The 27,991-nt window shown below is 44.5% G+C and overlaps 1 protein-coding gene across 4 annotated transcripts; it reads right to left on the bottom strand.

Annotated features, from left to right (window-relative positions):
• Positions 1 to 218: 218 nt before the first annotated feature.
• LOC134336544 (parvalbumin-like EF-hand-containing protein) lies at positions 219 to 27,991 on the bottom strand. Of its 4 annotated transcripts, none has more exons than XM_063030815.1 (5): positions 27,916 to 27,991; positions 11,865 to 11,988; positions 6,113 to 6,248; positions 4,095 to 4,210; positions 219 to 2,471 (listed from the first exon to the last, which is right to left on the bottom strand). In XM_063030815.1, exons 1-5 carry the CDS (start codon positions 27,964 to 27,966, stop codon positions 2,425 to 2,427), a joined length of 474 nt encoding a protein of 157 aa, XP_062886885.1. In that variant the 5' UTR covers positions 27,967 to 27,991; the 3' UTR covers positions 219 to 2,424. The 4 variants fall into 4 exon arrangements, with proteins under 4 accessions (XP_062886885.1, XP_062886888.1, XP_062886887.1 ...); XM_063030818.1 differs by lacking the exon at positions 27,916 to 27,991 and adding an exon at positions 25,903 to 25,916 and having other exon boundaries at positions 220 to 2,471; XM_063030817.1 differs by lacking the exon at positions 27,916 to 27,991 and adding an exon at positions 20,999 to 21,011 and having other exon boundaries at positions 220 to 2,471.

Here is a 27,991-nt window from a genome sequence, read left to right as displayed (position 1 = left end):
CTTCGCCCCACCTGCCTATCACCTCCCTCTGGTGCCCCTCTTCCTTCCATTTCTCCCGTGGTCCGCTCTCCTTTCCTATCGGATTCATTCTTCTTCAGCCCTTTACCACTCCCAGTTATCACCTCCCGGTTTCTTTCCTCACCCCCCACCCCCTCACTGCTGCTCCCCCACTTTCCCCCTCACCAGGTATCACACCCATTACCTGCCAGCCTGCACTCTTTCCCCTCCCCGCCTTCTTTCTCCAGCTTCTTTCTCCCTTCCTTTCATGTCCCGATGGAACGTCCTGGCCAGAAACATCGACTGCTTGTTACTGTTCGATGCTGCCTGACCTGCTCAGTCCCTCCTGCGTCTCTGATGTGTTACTCTGGATTTCCAGCATCTACAGAATCTCTTCAACTTAGAGAGGTTTCCTGATCATGACTGCACTCTAACCAATGTAGCCAGTGGAATGCAGTGACCCCTAATCCATTAATTACATTATAATCCATTTGTGCTGTTAAATAAAGATAGTGCCAGAGTTTTTGAGGATCTGAGCAACTTCTTCCAGTTCATCATGAAACAATTGAATTCCTTCTTTTCTCATGTCTCTGTAATGCCCTGAGCATTACATCTCTTCTTTTTCTTTTCAAGGCAGGGGTCCTGTTGGAATCTATGATCTACAAACTATTGTTCTTCCTGGATGGTGTGTTCTTGTGCTCAGAACTCGCTGATTGGCCAGGCGTTTTGATATCTCCAGGAGCGGCCTGGAAGACGAGCGTCTTCAGGGTGTGGCCCTGTGGACAACCCTATTCCTCGCTGACGTCACCGACTGAAGCCTTGCGGGAGATTGAAACATCCAGACAGCAGGCAGTGTGCCTGGCTGCTGGAAGGCCCCTGCACTCGAGCCACCTCTCTCTCTCCCTCCCTCGATGATGAGTGAGTGTCTGCTAGCCCTCGAGTCAGAGGAACTCAAATAAGCAAAACTGCGGATTGAAACATTGGAACAGCGAGCTGCTCGTCTCCCTCTTGTCTGCTGCAGGAGTGATATGTCTCTCTCCCTCACTAGTGAGATGGAGAGAGCTTGTTTAAGACGTCGAGCTGTTGAGATGAGCATCTAGAGTTCTTGATGGACTCTAGATTATGGTTTCTGGGGGGCTGCTTGCTTGGTGAGTGGAGGGGGTCAATACTTTTGTTGGAGCAAGTGGGAAGTGGGATGGGTTGATTCTTTTGCTGCTCTTTTTGCATGGGAGGGGGTTTTAATGTTTTCCACCATTTAGTCTTTGGGAGTTTTCTTCTGTTTCGTGGATGTCTGTGAAGAGTAAGAATTTCAGGTTGTATACTATATACATTCTTTGATATTAAATTGAAACATTGCTATGGAGACATGCTACAGCTAAACTGCTTCTGAGTCATGGATTCCCAACCTTTTTTATGCCATGGACCCCTACCATTAACCAAGAGGTCTGTGGGCCCCAGGTTGGGAACTCCTGCTCCGAGCGTTTATGTCCCTCTCACCAAGACTTCACTTGACACCTGCACCAAACAACACTGCTTTATTCAAACACAAGATAAAGAGGTGTCTTCGAAAGTCGTCGCCACAAGTTGTCGATGCAAGAATTCGATGCGTGATGGGCTCTTTCAAAGGTGGCAGGACTATTGGAGGTTGTATTGAGGAGGTTGTCCTCCTCCTACCTCGGACACACAAGCCCACAGGTGTACCTTGGAGGAGATGGCAGAGCAGAAAACTAGTGGTAATGCAGTACTATGGTCTATGTATTCACAAAGCACATTCCAGTGGCTTCACTGCCACTCAATCATATTCCAACTGCCTGCATTGCTGTACAGTTTTAAATCCCCAGTTAACCAACTTCTGAACGAATAATCACTTCCCTGGGTTTTCCAACTTAAAGATTAACTGCAGACCATGGTATAGGGTGGCTGTATTGATGAGACCCAAATGTAGCTTTCGCCCTCTTTCAAACTGTGGAAGCTGTAGTTATTTATTTGTCAAGGCCAATGCAGTTCGAACTCCACCATGGACGGTCCCAAACCCTGTGGCGAAGGGAGGAGAGCTGACTAAGAGCTTAGCAACCCCATCCCATAAAAACCTAGAGCTACAGAAACACCAACAGAAACTCCGAAGTCCTCATTCCCAGGAGAGGAAGGGTCTTCGCCTGGAAAACATACGGAGTTGGTAGTGAAGGTGGAAGTCACAGGGTCAATCGACCTGCGGCCCGGGACAGAGTACTCTAGCAAGCTGTTGTCAGTGGCCTGCGGCCCGGTAGGGGTGACAGGTGTAAGGAGAAGAATGCAGTTTGCGATCAGCTGAATTAGTCTCATCTTTAGCTATTTCCGGGGTGAAAGGGGTTGTGAGTAGAATGCAGAAGCCCCTGGATTCGCAGCTTGGTTCAGCCTCACACGATCCTTGTGGGAATTCTGACTGCCTTACTTCTTCCTTTGTGTCTTTTCTTCTTTAATCATAGCTTGAAACTCTGCAAGAGGAAAAAAAGAGCAGAAATCTTTCCTTGTTCGGATAGTTCTTTGGCATTCAATTACAGCTGACGGCACTTAATAAGCTAACTAATTAAAAATTGAAACAGGACTGGTAACCAATGGACTCAGATTCAGGGACACTACAACTCTTGTTCTCAATATTATTTATTACTCATCTACCAGGCTCTTGAACCAACGGGGATAACCTCACTCAACTTTACTCAAATATTCCCACAACCTGTGGACTCACTTTCAAGGACTCTTCATCTCATGTTCTTGATATTTATTGCTTATTTATTATTATTATTATTATTTTTCTTTCTGTATTTGCACAGTTTGTTGTCTCTTGCAGGTGGGGTGGTCTTTCATTGATTCTGTTATGGTTATTATTCTATAGATTTATTGGGTATACCTGCAACAAAATGAATCTCAGGGTTGTAAATGGTGACGTTTATGTGCTTGGATAATAATTTTACTTCAAACTTTGTACCTGCTATTATTTTGTTTTTATTTTTGTATTGGCACAACTTGTTATCTTTTGCATACTGGTTTTGTTTGTTCATCTTTGTTGTGTACAGTTTTTCATTGATTCTATTGCGTTTCTTTGTATTTATTGCAAATGCCCGCAAGGAAATGAATCTCAGGGTTGTATATGGTGACTGCGATAAAATAAATTTACTTTGAACTTTGAACAAACAATGCCGGAAATGCTCAGCAGGCCAGGCATCATCTGTGAAGAATGGAACAGAGTTAGTGTTTTGTGTTGATAATTGAAACTGAGAAAACGAGAAATGAAACAGATTTTAATTTGCAGGGAAGGAGAGAACAAAGGGGATGTTTACGATAGGATGAAGACAGAATCTAAATGACATTAGCAGTTAAATGAACTGAGCAGTCTGAAGCCCGTAGTTTGTAGGTGAGGGGTCAAATCTGAGGGAAGTTAATGAGGAGAATTAGATACAAAGAGTACCTGGAGCAAGGAGAAAGTGGCTTCCTTCTATGCTGTAAGAAAGTATGGATTTCTGTGCAATTCTTTGGATTTGCCTGTCATGGTGCATGCTGGCAATGTCAGAACTCAAGTGCGGAGCAAAGACAGACTCCAATGTAGAGACGGCGATCAGAATTTATTCACTAGAGTATTCCAACTGAGCATCAGTAGCTCAGCTGAGCAATGCCGCGAGATGTAGTATTCTCAAAACTAGGACCCTGCGATTAGCGCTAATCGGGCATCCACTTAAATAATACAAGGAGCACGGTAACCCTGAGCCTATCAAAATAAAGTTAATGAGCTTAAACAGAAAGCACCAGGAGACTGCATTACAAAGAGCAAGTCACAGGAGAAAAAGACAAGGAACTCTAAGTGATTAACGACTTCGTTAAACAGCAACTAACCAGTTCTGGTGCTCTAATATCCTTGGTGCCCATTGCTCTCCAGCTCCCCTCACAGGCCCAAAGAGCTCATTACATCACCTTTGGAGATGAGGAGAGATATTCCAAGATCTTCATAAACTCTGCTCAGACTTATACCCTGAAGAAACACTTCACTTCCTGCACTTCTCCAAAGATCTCCACCCAAGCCAGTTCACATTGTAGGTACTGAACATGCAAGCTGTACGCCCTACCTTTGAAGTCAATTCTTCCATCTCCATCCACGTCTGCTGCCTGGAGCATGGCATCTGCCTCCTCATCGGACAGAGGGACAACGGGAACATTGGAGGGACTGATGGAGAGGATGTACCTGCAGAACAAGGTAGAGTGAGCTGTGACACTAACCATTCCTCACAACTGGGAGACAACAAGAGACAGTTGTTGACACAATACTATCTCAAGACATATCAAACTCCTTTTCAACCAATGAACATAGAAATACTAATGTGACTTTTTCCAGCGGCTAAGCTGTAAAATACCACATGTTGTAGTGAATGAAATACACAAACAAGTTAATGGAAAATAACTGGCAAATAACCAGGGATGGTCACAAAGTATTTTATAATCTAAGGAGAGCTTTGGGATTCACAAACAACATATTTCACTGTATGCACCAGGGCTAACCTAATATCCCTCATGCCCACTTTCCTGTCCTTCCCACAATCTTTGATGATCTCACCAATCAGAAAGCTATCTGAGCCATGAATATACCCAAGGTCTCCATGAAAACAGTTCCACAGACTTAGAACCTCCTGGAGAGAAGAAATAATTGCTCTTCTCAGTTTTAAATGAGTGTTCCTTTATTCTGACGGCATGAGCTTTGGTCTGGACCCTCCTGTAAGGATAAACGTCCTCTCACCACTTAGCTTGTCTAATCCCGGAAGAGTCTTATTTATTTCAATAAGATCACTTCTTCTTCTAAATTCCAACTCACCCGTTTAGTCTTTCCTCATAGAGCAAACTCTTCATATTTGGGATCATCCTAGTGAACGTTCTCTGAAATGCCTTCACTAAAATAATATCATCCCTAAGATTTCTTTCTGAAAATATAACCGTCATACACCTGCCACTTCCTCAAGATGACACTTTGATCTGTCTGCTACAACAGGCAGGACCTCCTGGTGGCCAACCGTTTTAATTCCACTTCCCGTTCTGACACCGGCATGCCTGTCCACAGCCTCCTCCACTGCCTATTTGAGGCTAGCCACAGATTAGAGAAACAGCACCTCATATTCCACCTTGGTAATTTCCATCCTGACGGAATGAACATCGATTTCTCTAACTTCCAGTAGCCAGCCCTCTTCTGTATTTTCCCCTTATCCTACCAGTTCCCAACAGCCATCCCACTCTCCTCCCCTGCCCTGACTTACCCTCTCAATCTGCCCATCATCCACACATTCCTCCCTCTGGTCCCCCTCTTCACCTCCTTCCTCTTTATTCCATGGTCCACCATCCTCTCCTATCAGATTCCTTCTTCTTCAGCCTTTGTCACTTCCACCTATCATTTCCCAGCTTTTTACATCACTTCCACTCTCCCCCCACCTGAATCCACCTATAACCTTTCACTTCTTTCTCCACCCCTTCCCTCTCACCTTCTTATGCTGGCTATCTCCCTTGTATCTTTCCAGTCCCGCTGAAGGGTCTTGATTCCCTCCATCGATACTGCCTGACCCACTAAGTATTTCATACTTGGCTCCAGCTTTCCAGTACCTACAGTCTCTTGTGTCTCCATTTTGGGTTGGTGAGCTTGTTTCTGTCTCTCTCCACAGATGCTGCCCTGCCTGCTGAGTATTTGCACCACGGACAGCGTCGCGGTTAGCACAATGCTACTACAGTCTGGGGCGTCGGAGTTCAGAGTACAATTCCGGCATCATCTGCAAGGGGTCTGTACGTCCTCCTCGTTGAATGTGTGGGTTTTACCTGGGTGCCCCGGTATCCTCCCAGAGTGCAAAGATGTACCAGTTAGTCGGTTAATTGGTCATTGAGATTGTCCCATGGTTAGGTTAGGGTTAAATTTGGGTTGTTGTGTGGATGCTGGGGCAGTGTGGCTCAAAGGGCTGGAAGGGCCTTTTTCCACACTGTATCGCTACAAAAAGTAAATAAAATCTATTTTTATTATTGCTTACAACATCTGCAATATCTTCCGTTTGGGTTCTGCTCTGCAGGTTTGAAGTTTTGTAGCATTAGGAAAAAAAACTTGCAAAGATCTTACTTTATTTCATTCCACTCAATGTAACCACTCTTATCCCTGTCCAGCTGTTCAAATGCTTTCCGGATGATCTCCTCCTGTTGCTCGGATTTCTTGAATGTTGCCATATACTCAAAGAATTTGTGGTAATTAAATGGACCTGGTGGAATAAGGAAGGTTGTGAGTTGAAGAACCAAATGATCTGTGGTCAACAACCTGGGGGGGGGGGGCAGCAGAGTAGCATAGTCGTTAGCGAAATGCTATTACAGTGCCAGGAGCCCGGGTTCAATTCCTGCCACTGTCTTAAAGAGTTTGGATGTTCTCCCCATAACTGCCTGGGTTTCCTCCAGGTTCTTGGGTTTCCTCCCATGTTCTAGAAAGACTTAGATTCAAAGATTCCGAAGTACATTTATTGTCAAAGTATGTATGCAGTATAAAACCCTGAGATTCATCTTCCCACACACAGTCACAAAACAAAGAAAATCGTGGAATCTGTCCAAGGAAAATATCAAACACCCAACACACACACAAAAAAGGAACAAATCGTGCAAACGGCAAAAAAAAAACGAGCGAAAAATCACACATAATATAAAACATGAAACCATGGAATCCTTGAAACAGTCTAGGAGTGTTCAGTTTAGTTCAGTTCAGCTCAATTTAGCATTGTGTTGTCGGTTGTCTGCAGGTGCTGAGAGTTAGGGCCAGTAAGTTGTGGGCATTCTATGTTGTCTCCAGAAACGTGGCAACACTTGCAGCTGCCCAGTACAATTCTTGCTTTTATTGGACGCAAACTATGCATTTCACTGTATGTTTTGGTCTACATGTGACAAATAAAGCTAATCTTTCTGTAAGGAACATTAGAACAACAGGAACTGACGTGGGAGTAGGTCATTTAGTCCCATAGGCCAGATCTGTGGGCGACCTTTTACCTCAACACCGCATACCCCAATTCCTTCAATGTCTTAGAAACCTAGCACTCATTGTCATGAATATACCCAGCATCAGAACCTCCACAGGCCAAAGATTCACTGCCTTCTAGGGGAACACATTTCTCTCATCCCTGACTTAATTACTGCCTGCTTATTTTGAGATGACGACCCATCGTCCTAGAAGCTCAAACCTCATCCCTCCATTTTCAAATAGATCATTACTAATTTTGTGTGTGTTTATGTGTGTGTGTGTGTGTGTGTGTGTGTGAGATTATACTTGTATATATGTGTAGGTACCTTGACAGAGCTTGTGAGATCTTAATACTTCTTTCCAATCTCCCTCTCCAGGCAGAGAGAGCTCCAACTGTTTTTATGCCAGATTTTCTAATTATGGCTCGGGCTGGACTTTCTCCCCCCCACCTCCTCCAACATCTGCTCTGCAAAATCGTCCGCCTCCTTCCTATTCACCCTGGCAACCGGCACTTCCTGATACCACTTATTCCTCTTATCAGGACCTGTATGTTTCCTTTAGTAAATCTGGAAGCTGCTTCCCCCGCTCTGCTGTTGCCTCTCTCTACGTCGTGTGCGTTATCTGGTTGGGTTGGCCTTGAAGTGGAGCAGCCACAGCTGCAGATGACCATGAACACACACTCAGCGGCAACTTTATAAAGTCCCGGAGGGACCTAATAAAGTGGCCACAGAGTGCACAGTATGTATTTTGATAATAAATTTACTTTGAATTTTGAACCAGTTGTTCTTACGAATTTAGTGCCAAATTTGAGTAGGGCTTGGTTAACCGCCAGAACTAAACTCATGATGCATTGAGGATAGGTAAAATCCAATGTCTTGGCCTAAGAGTGATATTATGACAGTGATCTACTCTGAATATGTTTGATTTTAGTTCAACGGCTTGGACTAATTACACTGGACAACAAAGATTTTGCTTCCTGAATACTTTTGAGTGTATCATATGGATTTTGGGCTGCTGATCATGAAAATCGCCATGAAATTTCCCTATCACGCACCATTTTGTAAAAATCACCTAGATTTGTAATTTCAATTCATAATTCAAGTCAATTAAAATGTTGCCCAAACTGTGAGCTGAAACCACGAAGTGAAACATGTCCTGACGAAGGGTCTCAGCCTGAAACGTCGACTGTACCTCTTCCTAGAGATGCTGCCTGGCCTGCTGCGTTCACCAGCAACTTTGATGTGTGTTGTTAAGTGAAACATGTCATTTTCTGCATTCCCATTGTCTAGGTGGAGAGGCTCAGTCACTTTAAATTCCTTAGCATTATGATAACAGAGGATCGTTCTTGGGACAAGAACTATCACAAAGAAGGCACAACATTGCCTCAACTTGCTTAGAAGTTTGTGCAGATTCTGCATGCAGTCTAAAACTTTGACAAACTCTATAGATGTGCAGTGGAGAGCACCCTGACTGGTTGCATCACAGCCTGGTATGGATACCAAATACCAAGAAATGAAGAAGCCTGCAGAAGGTGGTAGACGCAGCCCATTCTATCACAGGCAAACCACTGAGCACATCTACAAGAAGAGCTAACGCAAGAAAGCAGCATCCATCGTCAAGGACCCCCACCATTAAAGGCATGCTCTCTTCTCGATGCTGCCAGTTGGGGGAAGGTACAGGAGCTGTCCAACACCACCAGACTCAAGAACGGTTATTACCCCTCGGCATCAGGTTCCTGAACTGGCATGGATAGCTTCATTATCCTCAACTCTGATCTGATTTCGCAATCTACGGACTCACCTTCAAGGACTGTACAACTCACAAGACCTTAAAGACCTTCAGATGTAGGAGCAGGATTAGGCAATTCGGCCCATTGATTGTGCTCCACTATTTCATCATTTTTCCTCTCAGCCCCAATTTCCTGTCTTCTCCCATATCCCTTCATGTCCTGACCAATCAAGTGTAATGCTCAGATCTATCGGCTCTTGTTTGTCTGCCCGCCAGACCGTGTCTCACGTTTTGCGTAGTTGCTGTGTAATGCACCCTGGTTCAAACTCGCACATCAAATATCAGACAGCACACAATGTACGATTTACAGATTACAATTTATAGATCTTACTGGAACTATGTAATTAATTGAGATACAATATAAAAGGAAAGTAAAAGGTGCCAAACTTATCAGAGTTCAACCACTTCGTGCACAACCGTTGGAGCTCAGTTAACGGGGTCTTCGTTCCACCATTCGATCCCCTCCGTCCCCCTCGACCTGCCACCTGGGACCAACCACGGTGGTCGACCAGAGTGCGTCCAGCACGTCCTTCCTCTTTGGTTCTCCTCCCGAAAACCCGCCAAACCACACGGTTCCCAGCCGTATGAGACAGAGTATCACCCACAAAAAGAACAACATGGACACTCATTGGTTCGTTCTCTCCCTTATCAATAATATAACCCAAACAAGCAGGGAGAGAGAGAACTCCTTACTTCGCAGTTATTATTACAGAAAAGCCATTTTATATAATATACAAAGAAGCCATCTTAGACACCTCAGCAGCCAGTATAACCAAGACCCAGTTACACAAGAATCTAGAGCCTTAAATATACATAAAGACTTGGTCTCCACACCTGCCGATGGTAATGAATTCCACAGATTTATCACTCTCTGGCTAAAGAAATTTCTCCTCATCTCTGTTTTACAATGAAGCCCTTCTATTCTGAGGCCATATCCTCTGGTCTCAGACATGGCCACCATAGGAAACATCTTAACATCCTCCCCACATTCACTCTTTCACCATTCAATAGGTTTCAATGAGGTTACCCCTCATTTTTCTGAATTCCAGTGAATACAGGTCTAGAGCCATCAAACACTCTTCATATGACAAGCCATTCAATCCTGGAATCATTTGTGTGAACCTCCTTAGATCTCTCTCCCATTTCAGCGCAGCCTTTCTAAGATAAGGGGCCCAAAACTGCTCACAATACTCCAAGTGAGGCCTCACCAGTGCTTTGTAGAATCTCAACATTACATCCTTGCTTTTATATTCTAGTGTTCTTGAAATGAATGCTAACATTGCATTTGCCTTCCTCACCACAGACTCAACCTGCAAATTAACTTTCAGGGAATCCTGCACAAGGACTCCCAAGTCCTCTTGTGCTTTAGTTTTTTGTATTTTATCTCCATTTAGAAAATAGTCAACCCTTTCATTTCTTCTACCGAAGTGCATGACCATACACTTCCTGACACTGTATTCCAGCCGCCATTTCTTTACCGAATCTCCTAATCTGTCCAAGTCCTTCTGTAGCCCCTCTACGTCCTCAAAACTACCTGCCCCTCCACCTATCTTTGTATCGTGCTCTCAGTATTTTTTTTATTTGTCAGTCTTTGTGTATTAATGTAGTTTTTCATAAATCCCATTGCATTTCTTTATGTTGCTGTAAATGCCTGCAAGAAAACAAATCTCAGGGTAGTAGATGTACTTATAATAAGTTTATTTTGACTTTCATGAATTTATAATGTAAAATTCCAGATCTATACTCAGTGGCTACTTTATTAGTTACACCTGTACACCTCCTCATTAATGCAAATATCTAATCAGTCAATCATGTGGCAGCAACTCAATGCATTAAAGCATGCAGACATGGTCAAGAGGTTCAGTTGTTGTTCTGACAAAACACCAGAATGGGGAAGAAATGTGATCTAAGTGACTTTGACCGTGGAATGATTGTTGGTACCAGACGGGTGGTTAGAGTACTTCAGAAACTGATTGATCGCCTGGGATTTTCACGCACACCAGTCTTTAGAGTTTACAGAGAATGGTGTGTAAAACAGAAGTGAGTGGCAGTTCTGTGGGTGAAAATGCCTTGAGAGGTCGGAGGAGAATGACCAGCTGGGTCAAGGTGACAGGAAAGGGATAAATAACCAGGTGTTGCAACAGTGCTGTGCAGAAGAGCTTCTCTGAATACAAACCATGTTGAACTTGGTTGTGGTTGGAGCTGGCTGTGGACGACAGGAGGAATGGAGACAGGCTAACCGCTATTGACATCAATGGATCTGGGGTTGAGAGGGTGAACAGCTTCAAGTTCCTCGGCATCCACATCACAGAGGATCTCACGTGGTCTGTACGTACCGGCTGTGTGGTGAAAAAAGCACAACAGTGCCTCTTTCACCTCAGACGGTTGTAAGAAGTTTGGTGTGGGCCCCCAAATCCTTTCTACAGGGGCACAGTTGAGAGCATCCTGACTGGCTGCATCACTGCCTGGTATGGGAACTGTACCTCCCTTAATCGCAGGACTCTGCGGAGAGTGGTGCGGACAGCCCAGCGCATCTATAGATGTGAACTTCCCACTATTCAGGACATTTACAAAGACAGGTGTGTAAAAAGGGCCCAAAGGATCACTGGGGACCCAAGTCACCCCAACCACAAACTGTTCCAGCTGCTACCATCCAGGAAACGGTACCGCAGCATAAAAGCCAGGACCAACAGGCTCCGGGACAGCTTCTTCCACCAGGCCATCAGACTGATTAATTCATGCTGATACAATTCTATTTCTATGTTATATTGACTGTCCTGTTGTACATACTATTTATTATAAATTGCACATTGCACATTTAGACATAAAGATTTTTACTCCTCATCTATATGAAGGATGTAAGTAATAAAGTCAATTTAATTTAAATTCAGTTCAAACCCTGAAGTGGATGGACTACAGCAGCAGAAGATCTCATTCACTCAGTGGCCATTTTATTAAGTACAGGATGTCACCCTGAGAGTATGATATTTAAATGTCATTATTCCAGGTGATAAGAGGGATGGTAGCCTCTCATTTCCAACTATCAGCAGTTTACATATATTGCAAAGACTGTGGTTGTCAGTCCTACCTCCGAGTCTCAGTTCCTTGGGCATGCGAGCAATGTCATGGTCTGTCAGACTCGAGCTCATGGCTTGGGCAACTTGCTTCACTTGGGCACTGAACACCGCAGGATCCATCTGTTCTGATCTGACCTGTTGGAGGGAAAATGAGGGACAAATGTTCACCCAAAATGCTGGAGGAACTCAGCAGGTGAGTCAGCACCTGTGGAGGGTGTTCATTACCGTCGGCGATTGGCGGCAAGACCCTTCATCAGGACTGAAAAGGAAGGGGGATGAACCCAGAATAAGAAGACGGGGGGAAGGGAAGGAGTGCAAGCTGGAGGGTGATAGGTGAAGCTAAGTGAGGGGGAAGGTGGGTGGTTGGAGAAAGCGGGGACGAACTGAGAAGCTGGGAAGTGATAGGTGGAAAAGGTGAAGGACTGAAGATAGGGTGGACCATTGAAGATAGGAAAGGAGAACAGGCGCCAGAGGGAGGTGGTGGGCAGGTGAGGAGAGGAGAAGGGGTAAGAGGGGAGCCAGAATGGGGGATGGAAAAAGATAGAAGGGGGAGAGGGAGAGAAATTACCGGAAGGAGAAACCAATGTTCATGCCATCCATTTGGAGGCTACCCAGACAGAATATGTGGTGTTGCTCCTCCACCCTGAGAATGGCCTCACTGTGGCCGTAGAGGAGGCCGTGGACCGACAAGGGAGAGTAGCTCAGTCAAACTTTAAACACAAGAGAGCCAGCGCAGCCCATGTGAGCGGAGAACAGGTTTCTGGTAAGTTATTTAAAGATTAAAGATGAAAGATTAGCTTTATATGTCACAAGTGCATTGAGGCATACAGTGAAATGCATTGTTTGTGTCCGAGGTTTGTGCTGGAGGCAGCCCCGGTACCTTTGCACTTCCAGTGCTCGCATAGCATATCAGAATCAGAATCAGGTTTATTATCACTGATATATGTTGTCAAATTTATTTCAATACATAACAATACTATAAATTACAATAAGAAATATATACAATATATTAAATTAGTAGTGCAAAAAAGAGTGTTGATCCAGGTTTGGTTGCACTAACTTAGTTTTCGGTGACGTTTCAAGTTGTAGCCAGTGTAGCCAGTGTAGCCACCTCACAGTTTCAGCCACCCAGGCTCAATCCTGACCTCCGGTGCTGTCTACGTGGAGTCTGCACGTTTTCCCTGCGATAGACTGGTCAGTGCATTGCCTAATGTATTTCACCTCTAGTGTGTAGGTTGGTGGTAGCATCTGGGGGTAGCTGACGGGAATGTGGGGGAGGGAGAACAACAGCGACATCATAGAGACGTAGTACAGGGCGGGAGCAAGCCTTTCAGCCCATCTAGTTCGTGCCGAACTGTTATTCTGCTGAGTCCCGTGGATCCGCACCTGGGCCATAGCCCTCCAATTCTGCCCCTAACTCCACTCCTGCCAGTCCTTTCCAGGCACCGACTATTCTGTATTAAAGAAAATATACCTCTGACCTCCCTCCCAAGCTTCCCTCCACTCAGTTTACCAAATTTCCCTCGGGATTAATAAAGTATATCTATCTATCTATTAAACAGATGTCTGCTGGCATTGTCCGTTGCCAACAAAGGCAGAAATGGCTAATACAAGGGAGCATCATTTTAAGGTGATTGGAGGAAAGTATAGGAGAGGTGTCAAAGGTAGGTTTTTTTACACACAGAGGGGTGGGTGCTGCCAGATCATGTGCCTAATGAGGCAGATGCACTAGACCCCATATAAAAGACACTTAGATAAGCACATGAAGAAACAAATGGTAGGGAAGATTTAGATTGATGTTAGAGTATGTTAACCAGGCACACAACATCATGACTGAAGGGCCTGTACTGTGCTGTAGTGTTCTATGTTCTATGTACAAGGGGTCAGAAGTTAGGGGAGAACGAGGTTCTGGAGCCACATATACATGAGATGAAATGCACTTCTTCCCTAAGGGTCCTCAGAGAACTAGAAAGACTTTACAATGATGCTCACCATTACCGAGACCAGCTTTTCACCTGAGTAGATTGTATTTCATTTCAATTTCCCAAGTTGGAATTTGAACTCATTACTCCTGGCTTCTGGTTTTTAGTCCAGGAAACTAACCACTATTTGTCTAGTTGGGGCAGAGATCTGGGTATATTGTGCAGCACAGTCTCACTGGGCCAGAAGGGACTGTTACCGTTTTGTATCTAAAATTTCTAAATAAAATAAAAATTCGGAATCAGGATGACACGTGACTTCAAGAGGAACCTGCAGGTGGCGCTATCCCCATATTGTTGCTGCCCTTTGTCCTTGTTTGAAGAGGTCGGCGATTTGGGAGCTGCAGTCAAGCTAGCCAAGAGGAGTGGTCCAGTAGGTGGTGCAGTGTGTGCCAGTGGTGGAGGGAATAGGGCAGTGGTTGGGGCTGGGGAGTCTGGGAGGTCTGGTCATACTATACTTGGAACATTGTGAGCAGCTTTGGACCACTTATGTAAGAAAGAATGGGCTGGCTTCGGAAAGGGTCCAGAGGAGGTTCATGAAAATGATCCTGGGAATGAAAGGGTTAACATACAAGGATCGTTTGATGGCTCTGGGAATGTGCTTGCTGAAGTTCAGAAGACTGGGAGTGGGTGGGTGTGATCTTATTGAAATCTATCAAATATTGAAAGGCCTAGATAGAGTGGATGCTAGAAGGATATCTCCTTTGGTGGCGGAGTCTAGAACCAGATGGCACAGCCTCAGAATGGAAGGATATCCTGCTAGGACACAGATGAAGATGAAGTTCTTTAGCCAGTGGGTAGTGCATTTGTGGAACTTGTAACAGTCCACTGTGGAAGACAAGTCATTGGGTATATTTAAAGCAGAGGTTGATAGGTTCTTGATAGGGTGTCAAGGTTATGGGGAGAAGGCAGGAGAATGGGGTTGAGAGGAGTAATAAATCAGCCATGATGGAATGGCAGAGCAGACTCAATGGGCCAAATGGTTTAATTCTGCTTCTACGCCTCATGGTCAATCAAGTGGTCCGCTTGGCACTGAGCTTTATGAGACTTGTTGACTCCGCAGTCATTTGGAACTGGAATTACTTTTCAATCAGCATTTTGTAAAGGCTCATGTTAGCATGTGATCACATCTGGACTTCGAGTGAATCTTGATGGAACTGTCTTTGAGACAGATTCCCTCCCTAAAGGTGGTCACAGATCTCATTACTTCAGTTTTACAGAGGAAATCTTCCTCGCCTTTTTTTATTTAGTTTTGCTCCACTGCAATCACCATTCCTCGAAAGCAGGATTTCCCAACCATTTTTAAGCCATGGAATAAGACCATTACGTGAGGGGTCTGTAGACCCCAGCTTGGGAACCCTTGTTTGAAATGTTCTCCTGTTTGCTCCAAGCTTTGAGCAACCTCTCCTGTACATGCAATCCATCTCCTGTATCATGGTTTGACCACATTGTGATATGCCTCTATAACTGAGAAGCTCAGGGTTGGGCACTCTATCCTGTTCAATCCAAAGCTCGGTGCATCTTTATTGGTGGACCTTTTCCCCTTGGACCAGAGAGGATATTGGATTGACTTGTACAAAGTGATGAAGGGTTTAGATGGAAGGAAAAGTCTACAGAAAGTGGTGGATATACCTCAGTCCATCACAGGCAAAACTCTCCCCACCACACAGCACATTCACAAGGAGCACTGCCACAAGAAAGCAGCATCCATCAAGGACCCCCACCATCGAGGCCATGCTCTTTTCTGGCTACTACCATCAGGCAGGAGGTACAGGAGCCTTAGTTCCCACACCACCAGGATCGGGTGCAATTATTACCCTTCAACCATCAGGCTCCTGAACTGGTGTTAATAAGTAAACTCACCTCAAGATTTTTTGATGTAATTTTCAGTACACAAGTGTAAAGGAGAATGAAAAATTGTTACTCCAGATCTGATGCAGCACAAAAACCAGTAAGATAAAGAAAACAATAAATGTAAATATATAAGATAGTTTATATACAATGAGACAGGGAAGTTATGGTAGGGTACAGGGAAGTTATGGTAGGGTACAGGAACCATGGTGTATAAAGGCTGTAATAAATCTAGTCAAGAAGAAAAGAAAAGCTTACAAAAGGTTCAGAGAGCTAGGTAATGTTAGAGATCTAGAAGATTATAAAGCTAACAGGAAGGTGTCATGGTCCGGTCCGTGAAGTCTGCATTCCGGTTCACGGTCTGTCGATTCCTTATACCGGGTTTTCCCGTTTTCCCTTGTTCCATTGGGTGCCTTAATTGAGGCACCTGATTCTCATTGTGGGCTGGCACATAAATACCTCTCAAACCAAGGATTCCTGGGTTGGACTGTTCCCTTCCCCTTCCTTCTGAGATCTTGTCAGTATCCTCGCTAAGGTCAACTACTGGAGTGAGACTGGAGCCTTGCAATGCCAAGATAAGGAACTACCTATTGTTGAGTTTGGAACTTTCTCTTTGTGTCCATGTGTTTAGTGTCTGTGTCCTGTGTATGAGTCCTGGTCATATGTCCTGTTCCCAAGGATGTGTCCTGACTCTGTGTTCTGTGCTTCAGTCCAAGGCTCTGTGTTCCGAGACCAAGTCCAGGTGCCGTGTTCCAGCCCTGTCCAAGTCTGAGCTTTGTGTCCTTGCCCAGCCCAGGAGTTCCTTGCCCAGCCCAGTGCTGGAGATTCCTCGTCCTGTGCTAGATCGTCCCCATCCAAATCCTCGGCAGTCATCCCGGCCCTGCGCTCCTAGGAAGGGTCCTGGCCCTGCGCTCCTAGGAGGAGTCCTGACTCTGTACCCAAGAGCCAAGCCAAACTTAGTCCAAGAGCCTTGTCCTGCCCTGGAGTTCCTCGTCCTGCCCTGTAGCCATGTCCTGTCCTAGCCTAGATACTAGTCCCAAGTCCTTGCCTAGACCCGGGTTCCGGTTCCGAGTCGAGACCCAGGTTCCGATCCCAACCAAGACCCAGGTTCCGGGTCCTTGTCCAGATTCTGGTTCCGGAGTTCTGAGATCCTAGTCCAGGCTCCTTGTTCCTGGTTCCACGTCTGGGTCCTGTGCTTCTAGCCCAAGTCCTAGCCCAGGCCCTGAATCCTAGTCTCGTCCAGGGCCTGTGTCAATGTCCAGCATTGTTTCTTCCTGACTCACCTTGCTATCTCGATAATCCTAGTCCTGTTCCTTGTACTTCAGTGTCTGTGCCTTGCTTTTGGGTCTGCCTTCAGTGCCCCCTTGTAACAGAAGGAGCTTAAGAACGAAATTAGGAGAGCCAGAAGGGGCCATGAGATGGCCTTGGTGGGCAGGATTAAGGAAAACCCCAAGGCATTCTACATGTACGTGAAGAGCAAGAGGATAAGACGTGAAAGAATAGGATCTATCAAGTGTGGCAGTGGGAAAGTGTGTATGGAACCAGAGGAAGTAGCAGAGGTACTTAATGAATACTTCAGTATTCACTATGGAAAAGGATTTTGGTGATTGTAGTGATGACTTGCAGCAGACTGAAAAGCTTGTAGATATTAAGAAAGAGGACGTGCTGGAGCTTTTGGAAAGCATCAGGTTGGATAAGCCGCCGGGACCGGTTGAGATGTACCCCAGGCTACTGTGGGAGGTGAGGGAGGAGATTGCTGAGTCTCTGATGATGATCTTTGCATCATCAATGGGGACGGGAGAGGTTCCGGAGGATTGGAGGGTTGCGGATGTTGTTCCTTCTTTCAAGAAAGGGAGTAGAGATAGCCCAGGAAATTATAGACCAGTGAGTCTTACTTCAGTGGTTGGTAAGATGATGGAGAAGATCCTGAGAGGCAGGTTTATGAACATTTGTAGAGACATAATATGATTAGGAATAGTCAGCATGGCTTTGCCAAGGGCAGGTCGTGCCTTACAAGCCTGAATGAATTTTTTGAGGATGTGACTAAACACATTGATGAAGGAAGAGTAGTAGATGTAGTGTATATGGATTTCAGCAAGGCATTTAATAAGGTACCCCATGCAAGGCTTATTGAGAAAGTAAGGAGGCATGGGATCCAAGGGGACATTGCTTTGTGGATCCAGAAACGGCTTGCCTACAGATGGCAAAGAGTGGTTGTAGACAGGTCATATTCTGCATGGAGGTCGGTGACCAGTGGTGTGCCTCAGGGATCTGTTCTGGAACCCTTACTCTTCGTGATTTTTATAAATAACCTGGATGAGGAAGTGGAGGGATGTGTTAGTAAGTTTTCTGATGACACAAAGGTTGAGGTGTTGTGGATAGTATGGGGGGTTGTCAGAGGTTACAGTGGGACATTGATAGGATGCAAAACTGGGCTGAGAAGTGGCAGATGGAGTTCAACCCAGATAAGTGTGAGGTGGTTCATTTTGGTAGGTCAAATATGATGGCAGAATATAGTATTAATGGTAAGATTCTTGGCAATATGGAGGATCAGAGGAATCTTTGGGTCCGAGTCCATAGGACGCTCAAAGCAGCTGCGCAGGTTGACTCTGTGGTTAAGAAGGCATATGGTGTATTGGCCTTCATTAATTGTGGAATTGAATTCAGGAGCTGAGAGGTAATGTTGCAGCTATATAGGACCCTGGTCAGACCCTACTTGGAGTACTATGCTCAGTTCTGGTCACCTCATTACAGGAAGGATGTGGAAGCCATTGAAAGGGTACAGAGGATGTTGCCTGGATTGGGGAGCATGCCTTATAAGAATAGGTTGAGTGAACTCGGCCTTTTCTCCTTGGAGTGACGGAGGATGAGAGGTGACCTGATAGAGGTGTTTAAGATGATGAGAGGCATTGATTGTGTGGATAGTCAGAGGCTTTTTCCCAGGGCGGAAATGGTTGCCACAAAAGGACACAGGTTTAAGGTGCTGGGGGAGTAGGTACAGAGGAGATGTCAGGGGTAAATTTTTTTACGCAGAGGGTGGTGAGCGTGTGGAATGGGCTGCCAGCAACGGTGGTGGAGGTGGATACGATAGGGTCTTTTAAGAGACTTTTAGATAGGTACATGGAGCTTAGTAAAATAGAGGGCTATGGGTAAGCCTAGTAATTTCTAGGGTAGGGACATGTTTGGCGCAACTTTGTGGGCCAAAGGGCCTGTATTGTGCTGTAGGTTTTCTATGTTTCTACATAGATTGATTGTATCTTCATAAAGTGACGCTAGGCACAGGAGTGTCTGTAAATAAAGAGACCTTTATGATGGAAATAATAAGTAGTGGTTGTGGGGGTGTTGACCAGCCTCACTGCTTGGGGAAATTAACTATTTTTGAGTCTGGTGATCCTGGCCTTAATAGTACAAAGCCTCTTCCCTGTGGTACCTGAAATTTGAACTGATTCCACAGCCTGCAGTCTCACTTTGAAATTCATGTTCTCAGCTTTAATTATTTGTTTGTTTATTTATTCACTGATTGATTTGCATAACTTGTCTTTTATACATTTTTATTAGCTTTTCATAAATTCTATTTCTTTATTTCCATATGAATGTCTGCAAGAAAATGAATCTCAGGGTTGTACATGGTGACATATACATACTTTAATAATAAATTTACTTTGACTTTGAAGCCATTCTTATTAGCAGGTCTGGGGTTTGTATGTGAGGAAAGATACTCTTGGTGGACTCAGGGTTCGTTTGTGAGAAAAGATATTCTTGGTGGGCCCAGGGTTTGTCTGTGAGGAAAGATATTTTTATGTGGTCATTTATCATTAAGAACTCATACCTATGAAGCAGGTGTGAAAATAATCAAATGTGTAGTTTTTAAAGAGAATTTGAAAAGTAGTTATTTGCAGGGAATGTCGGTTGTGTAGAAAGATACTCATGGGACCACTCCATAATGATCAAATTTAGCCCCTATGGTAAACATAAAATATTCTGCAGATGCTGGAAACCCACAGCAGCACACACAAAATGCTGGAGGAATTCAGCAGGCCAGGCAGCATCCATGGAGAGGAATAAACAGTCGATGTTTCAGGCTGAGACCTTTCAACAGGACTGGAAAGGAAGGTGGGAAGACAGGAAGGAGTACAAGCTGGAAGGTGATAGATGAAGGCACGTGAAGGGGAAGGTAGGTCGGTAGGGAGAGGGGAATGAAGTGCGAAACTGGGAGGTGGTGGGTGGAAAAGGTGACTGAAGAAGATGGAATCTGGTAGGAGAGGAGAGTGGACTATGGGAGAAAGGGAAGGAGGAGAGGATCCAGAGGGAGGTGAGGAGAAGAGAAGAGGTCAGGGGGAAGCCAGAGTGGTTAATGGAAGAAGAGGAAACGGGAAGGGGGAAATATATAGAAATATTTTTCATGGGCTGAATGAACTCCTGTATACAACAAAACTGTGGCGCAGCAATTTCTTTTCAACTTGCACTGTGGGACATGGGACGAGAACCTCTCGGTCAGAAGAAGGGTGAAGAACAGAGCGGGAATACATGCCAGTGTCTTTGGTGCCTGGGTACAGTCCAGAATACTGCGACACCGGAACAAAACACCGAGAGTCCACACTCAACAAAGGAGACAAGGAAAAGGAACGGGGTTCCTGCAAATACGGACAAGTTGAGGGTTCCCGGCGACACCAGGGACTGGGAGCCTCGACCCGAGGGGGACCCATAACAAAGCGCCAAACAGCTGCAATAACAAAAACTTGTACTGGTGTAGCGCCTTTAACGTAGCAACCTGTCCCTAAGTGCTTCCCAACTGTGCTAACAAACAGAATGAGCGTAAATGGGATGAGCGTAGATAAGTACAAAGCTCGTCTTGGGTGTGGTATATCAAGTGGTCGGTTTCGGTACCATTGAAGCTGTCCTGACTGGTTGTATCATGGTCTGGTGCGGCAATTCAAATGCACAGAAACAAATGCAGAGAGCAGTTGGACTCTGCCCAACACATTGCTGGCACACCCCTTCCCACCATCGGTAGTATCTGCAGGAGGTGTTGCCTCAGGAAGGTAAAATCTGGCGTCAAAGATCCCCACCCTCCCAGTTGTGCCAACTTCCTGCTGCTACAGAAGCCTGAAGACCCACACCACCACCTTCAAGAACAGCTACTTCACTTCATCCTTTTGGTTTTTGAACCAACGGCAGAACACCAATCACTACAGTTTAGCAAAACTATGACCACTTCGAACTTAAACAGACTTTTATTTGGTTCTAATTGTGTTCTTTCTAGTAAAAATCATCTGTCGTTTATATTTTGTTTTTTTCCTGTGAATGCTGCTTACCTTGTATCTGTGATGCTGCTGCAAATATGTTTTTCATTGCAGCTGTGCAAACATAGACTTGCACAGATGACAATAAACTTGTCTTGCTGTAGACTTTTATAGCTCCATCTAAAATTTGACATTAGGTTACACAAGGCAATGTAAGATTCGCAAATTTGAAGTTCAAGTTTATTGTCATCTGACTATGCACGTATACAACCAAACGAAACAAAGTTTGTCTGGGCAACAGTGCACCCACAATACATATATCACCCACAGCACATAAAAGAAAATACTACCATTAATGAGTTAATAAAATATAACTCAAAATGCATGCAGCCCAGGCAAACAGAAATGGCTCACTGTTCTAGGGACGAGACCTCGGTGGTGGCAGGGTATTCATTAGTCTCACAGCCCGAGGGAAGAGGCTGTTACCCAGTCTGGCAGTCCTAGTCCTGATGCTCCTGTACCACCTCCTCGATGGTAGTGGGTCAGGAGATTGTGGGATGGGTGGTAGGGATCCTCAACAATGCTTCAGGCCCTTTGCCTGCAGTGCTCCCGGTAAATGTCACAAATAGTGGGGAGGGAGATCCTGGTGATCCCCTTGGTAGGGGAAGGGATCAGCATTGGGGTGTAGGAGAATAGGGGCGAGCTTATAGTTCAAAACCCCCAGGACACATGGATTTAGGGGAACGATTCGAAAGGGACCAAAGGGGAAACATTTACACCCAGATGAATGCTGTGCCAGACAAAGTGACTGAGGCAGGTAAATGTGTGCAATGTGTGTGACAAGTGTACTTTGTGTGTACATCGACAAGGGTTGATGCCCAGATCCTTCTGCAGTGGGCAGTCACCGTTCTGTGGCAATTGATCATCGTGCAGTTGAGTGGTGGTCACATTGTCTACTCAGGGATTTCACTCATCGCCGTGGTCTACCCCAACCCCTCCAAGCACAAACCCTACGGACGCACTGGGAGGGCTTTACAATATCATCAGCTCTCTACAAAACAATCACCTGGATGGTCTCCTCATAATCGCAGGAAACTTCAGTCACGTTATTTATTGTGTTTCTTTATGTTCTTTGCTATTGTGTTTTTTTTTTGCGGCTTCAGAGATGGAGTAACAATTACTAGTCCAGGGAGCTAGGGCTTTACTCTTTGGAGAGAAGGAGGATGAGAGGAGACATGATAGAGGTGTACAAGATAATAAGAGGAATAGATAGAGTGGATAGCCAGTGCCTCTTCCCCAGGGCACCACTGCTCGATACAAGAGGACATGGCTTTAAGGTAAGGGGTGGGAAGTTCAAGGGGGATATTAGAGGAAGGTGTTTTACTCAGAGAGTGGTTGGTGCGTGGAATGCACTGCCTGAGTCAGTGGTGGAGGCAGATACACTAGTGAAGTTTAAGAGACTACTAAACAGGTATATGGAGGAATTTAATGTGGGGGGTTATATGGGAGGCAGGGTTTGAGGGTCGGCACAACATTGTGGGCCGAAGGGCCTGTACTGTGCTGTACTATTCTATTCTATTCTATTTTGTTCTCCTTTACACTCACGTACTGAAGAATGACAATAAAAAATCCTGAATCCTGAAATAGTATCATTTAAGAGGCACTTGGGTAGCTACGTGAAAGAGTGAGTGAGGCTTGGAGGGATATAGGGCTAATGCAAGATTCTGGGACTGGCTGGGTCAGCAGGGACTGGTTGGGCCAAAGGGCCTGTACCTGTGCTGTATTGCTCTATGGCTCTACGATCTATGCCATGTCCTTGCACTAAAACCCAGGCCAAAAATAAAGATGTTGACATCATATTTCTGTCAGCACTGCCCCTTGTAACCAGGCAGAATGGAGCTGATTGGGTAGTTCCCCTGTCAATCAACATGGTGTGCTCCTCCCAACAGTCATTAAACTCAGGTCAGTGTGTTGGCAGAGCTCTGAACTAAAGCCAGAGAGGATGAATTATAGGTTGCCGGATTGGGTGATCTGTACTGTTGTGATGATTTTGGTCTGTACATCTGTAAGCTGAGCTATTGACAAAGTGACTAGTTAGTTGATAAAGTATTAGACTTCTATTGAGCTGGAGGGAGTATTACTGTTCACTGTACAGAGGCTGATTCTTGGCTTATTATATAATAATCAATCCACGGCTTTGTTCAAATTGCTTGTTCAGCCAGGAGCCACTTAATCACTTGGGAGTACTCAATATTAAAGATATACACTTTTGTTAAAAAGACATAGGCCGGGGTTAGATAAAACACTGGGAATAAATGGGAAGAAACAGTAAGCTGGTGCCCAAAACAGGCCTTACCAGTAGGAGCAGCGCTGTGGCATAGCGGTTACCATAACGCTTTACAGCGCCAGCGACTGTAAGATCGGGGTTCAAATCCCACTGCTATATGCAAGGTGTTTGTACATTTCCCTGCGTGACTGCGTAGGTTTCCTTCGGGTGTTACGGTTTCCTCCCACATTCCAAAGATACACAGGTTGGGTCTGGTAAGTGTGATGCAACACTTGTGGGCTACCCACCGTACATCCTCGATGGGTTGGTCGCATTTCGATGTTCATGACAAATAGAGCTAATTGGTATCTTTAAGTGGATGTTCTGGGTCAGTTTGTGCTGGACCCAGAACACTTACTGGGCCCGCACCCTGAGGTGCCCAACAGCACTACCCTTCTCCAGAAACGGAGGGACAAATGGCGTGAAGGTGCACACCTACAGGGGATCTGGTGAGGTTAGGCAGGCAACCAGGAGAGGGTAAGCCTCGGGCAGAGTATGGTGTTGGCTTAGCCCAGATTTCCCTCATGGCTAAAGTTTTCAAATTGATTGAAATAGTCACAAACTATGGAATTGATTGAAATACATTTTGTGAATAAAATGTTCAGTAACTCAAAATAAATGAATACAATTATTTATTAGTGCCAATAAATAAATAAAAACATTAAAATTAAGAAGTTTGAATCAAACTTTTACCTGCAATTATATTAACAACAAGGCTGGCTATGCTTTCAAATGAATATCTATCATTGTGAATTGAGGGGCCAGGTGTGAACTGCATTCAGAACCTCTCCACAGTGCAAGTTCAGTGGTGAGTCAAGTGGTGGAGTGGAAAGTTAAAACATGTCAGCCACCTGACATCATGCGGCTTTAGATGGGTGTAAACAGAACCTCTGCTTGTTCGTCAGACTGGTTTGACCCACTATTTCCTTTTGTTTTGCCCAACAGTTTACCGTTTGGTTCAACTCTAAAACAAAGATTCCAAACTCACCAAACATTGGACACACTAAAAATGAAAAATGAACAAGCACAAGACTTCTTTCAGATGCACAGTCGAGACCTTCACTGTGTGGTAAGGAAACTGCACAGCGGCGGGAATCGAACCACAGCCGTAGATGCTGTAAGGTGTTATGCTGACCATACCCTCACCGTTCCACGCGCATTTAAAACTGAAGTATGCAGAAGTTCCTTCTTCCTGAGGGTGACACATCTCTGGATTTTCTCTGCCCCAGACAGTTGGGAAACACTAAATCATTGGATATATTTAGAGTGGAGGTAAATACAACCTTGAAGGATTGACAGCTCTGGAGACCTGGCACATTAGAGAAAGCCTGGAGACCTGGGGTAGATCCAGGATCCTTTTAAGTATCGGAGCACGAATGGGGGTCCATGTGGTTCCCTTGCTGATTCTTGTGACAACCCTGTCACTCAGGTACAATGCTGGTTATACTGAACCCATTTAATTTTATCTCCTGAATTGAAGTCAACAAAAAACAGTATCACTGGGCTTCTTACCCACCTCCCCCTCAAAGGTAGGACCAAGAAGTCTCTTACCCCTTCCTGCGGTCCAGAGGAGAAATATGAATACAGTTGTAAGAAATGTTACCTGGGTTTCATCACCTAAATTACAGAGGAAGGTTGAACAAGTTGGGTCTTTATTCTTTGGAGTGTAGAAGGTTGAGGGGGGACTGGATAGAGATATTTAAAATTATGAGGGGGACAGATAGAGTTAACGTGAATAGGCTTTTTCCATTTAGAGTGGGGGAGATTCAAACAAGAGGACATGAGTTGAGAGTTAAAGGGCAAAAGTTTAGGGGTAACATGAGGGGGAACTTCTTTACTCAGAGAGTGGTAGCTGTGTGGAACGAGCTTCCAGCAGAAGTGGTTGAGGCAGGTTCGATGTTGTCATTTAAAGTTAAATTGGACAGCTATATGGACAGGAAAGGAATGGAAGGTTATGGGCTGAGTGCAGGTCGGTGGGATTGGGTGAGAGTAAGAGTCTGGCATGGACTAGAAGGGCCGAGATGGCCTGTTTCTGTGCTGTAATTGTTATATGGTTAAATGTGAGAGCTCTAGAATAAAATATTGCTGCTAGTGTAGTGCATTCTCAGTACTATTTATTAACTTATTTATTTATTAATTATTATTATTTAGCTGGCCAGGGCTGTAGTGGCATGCTCGCCGGACTTCAAGGCAAGTGTGCTGGGTTCAAATCCGGCTGGTTCCTTGCACGCTTTCCCTGTGTACTGGGTTGAGCATCGAGCCAGAAACTCAGTCTCGCAAAGAACAGACAAATGCTAAAAACAAGACCAGGTTGTTGACCGAAGCACAACGAGGTGCAGAAAGCATTGTTTGTTTCTTTGTGCATTTGCACATGTCACCTAAAACGTTGCCGGACTCCCGTAGATGCACATCATGACCAGATGTGGGAACACTAATGCCCAGGGACAGAAAAGCCCTCCCCATCTCTGAGGACATCCAAAAGGAGCACTGGGGGAAGAAAGCAGGATCCATCATTATGGACCATCAGCATCTAATCCATGCTCTCTTCTCACTGCAGCCATTGGGAAGAAGGTACTGGAGCCTTATGTCCCACACCACCAGGTTCAGGAACCGTTATTACCCTTCAACCAGCATGGATAACTTCACTCACCTCAGCTCTGAACTGATTCCACAACCTATGAACTCACTTTCAAGGACTTCTGATAACCCACGTTCTCAATATTATTTATTTATATTCACACAGCTTGTCTTCTTTTGCAGATTGGTTGTTTGTCAGCCTTTGTGTGTAGTTTTTCATTGATTCCATTGTATTTCTTTGTTCTACTGTGAATGCCCACAAGAAAATGAATCTCAGGGCTGTATATGGTGACATATCTGTACTCTGATAATAAATTTACTTTGAGCTTTGAATTTAGAGTTGTGGTTGCAAAGTAAATGCAATGTTGTGCAAGTTCTAGTAGATCTTGTAATATTATCTGCATCAGGTCCACCTATTTTAGGAGTAATTTGCCTTAATCTTGGATGCTGTAAAGTGCAGCTGCCCATGTTTCCTAACGTTGCACTCCTGGGAGAGTTCGTTTTACTGAGGGCCACTCTGCTGATTCAGAATACATGACAGCGAGCCAAGCCAAAAAAAACTTAAATGTTCCCAGTAGAATAAGTACTTAAACATAACGAACGAAGCTAACAGCCACATTTGTTTGAGAGTGGGTCATTCACTCTGGATTCAGTTTATGGTATTTTAAAATCAGAAAAGGAGTTTAATTGCCTTTGTAAATGTAAGCAAAAAGGAGTCTCAGTCATTCCTAAGTACCTTCCTTTCATCAACAGAATTCTACTTTGTGACTCTGTAAAACCCATAAGATATCAGAGCTGAATCAGGCCACTCGGCCCATCGTGTCTGCTTATCCATTCCGTCATGGCTAATTTATTATCCCTCTCAACCCTATTCTCCCGACTTCTCCCCATAACCTTTGACGCTCTTACTAATTAAGAAACTATCCACTTCAGCTTTAAATATACCCAATGATTTGGTTTCCGCAGCTGTCTGCAGCAATAGTCACCAAACTGTGGCTGAAGAAATTCCTCCTGATCTCTCTTTTAAAAGGAAGTACTTCTACTCTGGGGCTGTGTCCCCTGTTCTAGACCCCCCACCACTGCCTACTATTGGAAACAAACTCTTCACATCTCCACCCTTCTATTCCAGGGTATCCTAACCTTTTTTATACCTTGGACTAATACCATTTAGCAAGGACCTCAGGTTGGGAGGCGGTGCCCTCTAATCCCAGATTCCCTGAATATGGAAACATCCTCTCCACGTCCACCCCATCTAGGCCTTTCAATATTTGATATGTTTCAGTGAAATCGCCCTTCATTCTTCTGAACACCAGCGAGAACATGGCAAAAGCCATTAAATGCTCCTTGTACATTAACCCTTTCATTCCTGGTATCATTCTCGTGAACCCTCTCCAAAGCGCAGCACGTTCTTTCTAAGATAAGGGGCTCAAAACTGCTCTCAATACTCCGAGTGCAGTCTGACCAATACTTTATAAATGCTCAGGATTGCATCCTTCCCTTTATATTCAGTTGTTATTGTTATTATAACAACTATTGTTATTATTAGTATAAATGCGTAATTAGGAATGTACTGAATTCCACAAACGTCAAACATAACAAAACTAAATCAATGAATACCGAAGCAGGTTATTGTTAGCACAATGGCAAATATTTCTTTGTCTTACTTTAATATAGTTGTGAGCTAGTTAATAATCCTGGGTTATGATGGCATCAAATAATGCAAATAGAAATGACTAGAAACACCTTAAATAGTACACTAAAAACAGTCTGAGGAAATTAAACTTAGAAGCCATTTATAACCATGGATGTTTCAGTATACTTAAATCCTTATAGTTAACACATGACTTTGTATTTAGTTCAATATCTGAAGCTTTGCCATTAAAATAGATCAATTACAAATCTTAAGAGAGAACTCACCAGAAGCAAACGTTCCTAAACCCTTGTAGCCAGGCTATCTAATGGTCTGTCCCTGTGTTTGTTGTTCTTTGGGCTTATATATCATTTTCACTGGCTATTTAAAACAAACTATATGTCAGACACAGAATTACTTTATTCTTCTGAGAGCTGCCATGTGCGGCTAACTTACCTCGTCCCCACACTGAAATGTAAGTACCTTCTGGTTAATAGACACTTCCATTTCCAACTGTCTGCGTGCCAGAATT

Source organism: Mobula hypostoma, chromosome 22 (genome assembly GCF_963921235.1).
Source record: "Mobula hypostoma chromosome 22, sMobHyp1.1, whole genome shotgun sequence".
NCBI classification, from domain to species: Eukaryota; Metazoa; Chordata; class Chondrichthyes; order Myliobatiformes; family Myliobatidae; genus Mobula; species Mobula hypostoma.
Note: the sequence above shows the minus strand (reverse complement) of the source record. Positions and strands in the feature narration are given on the sequence as shown.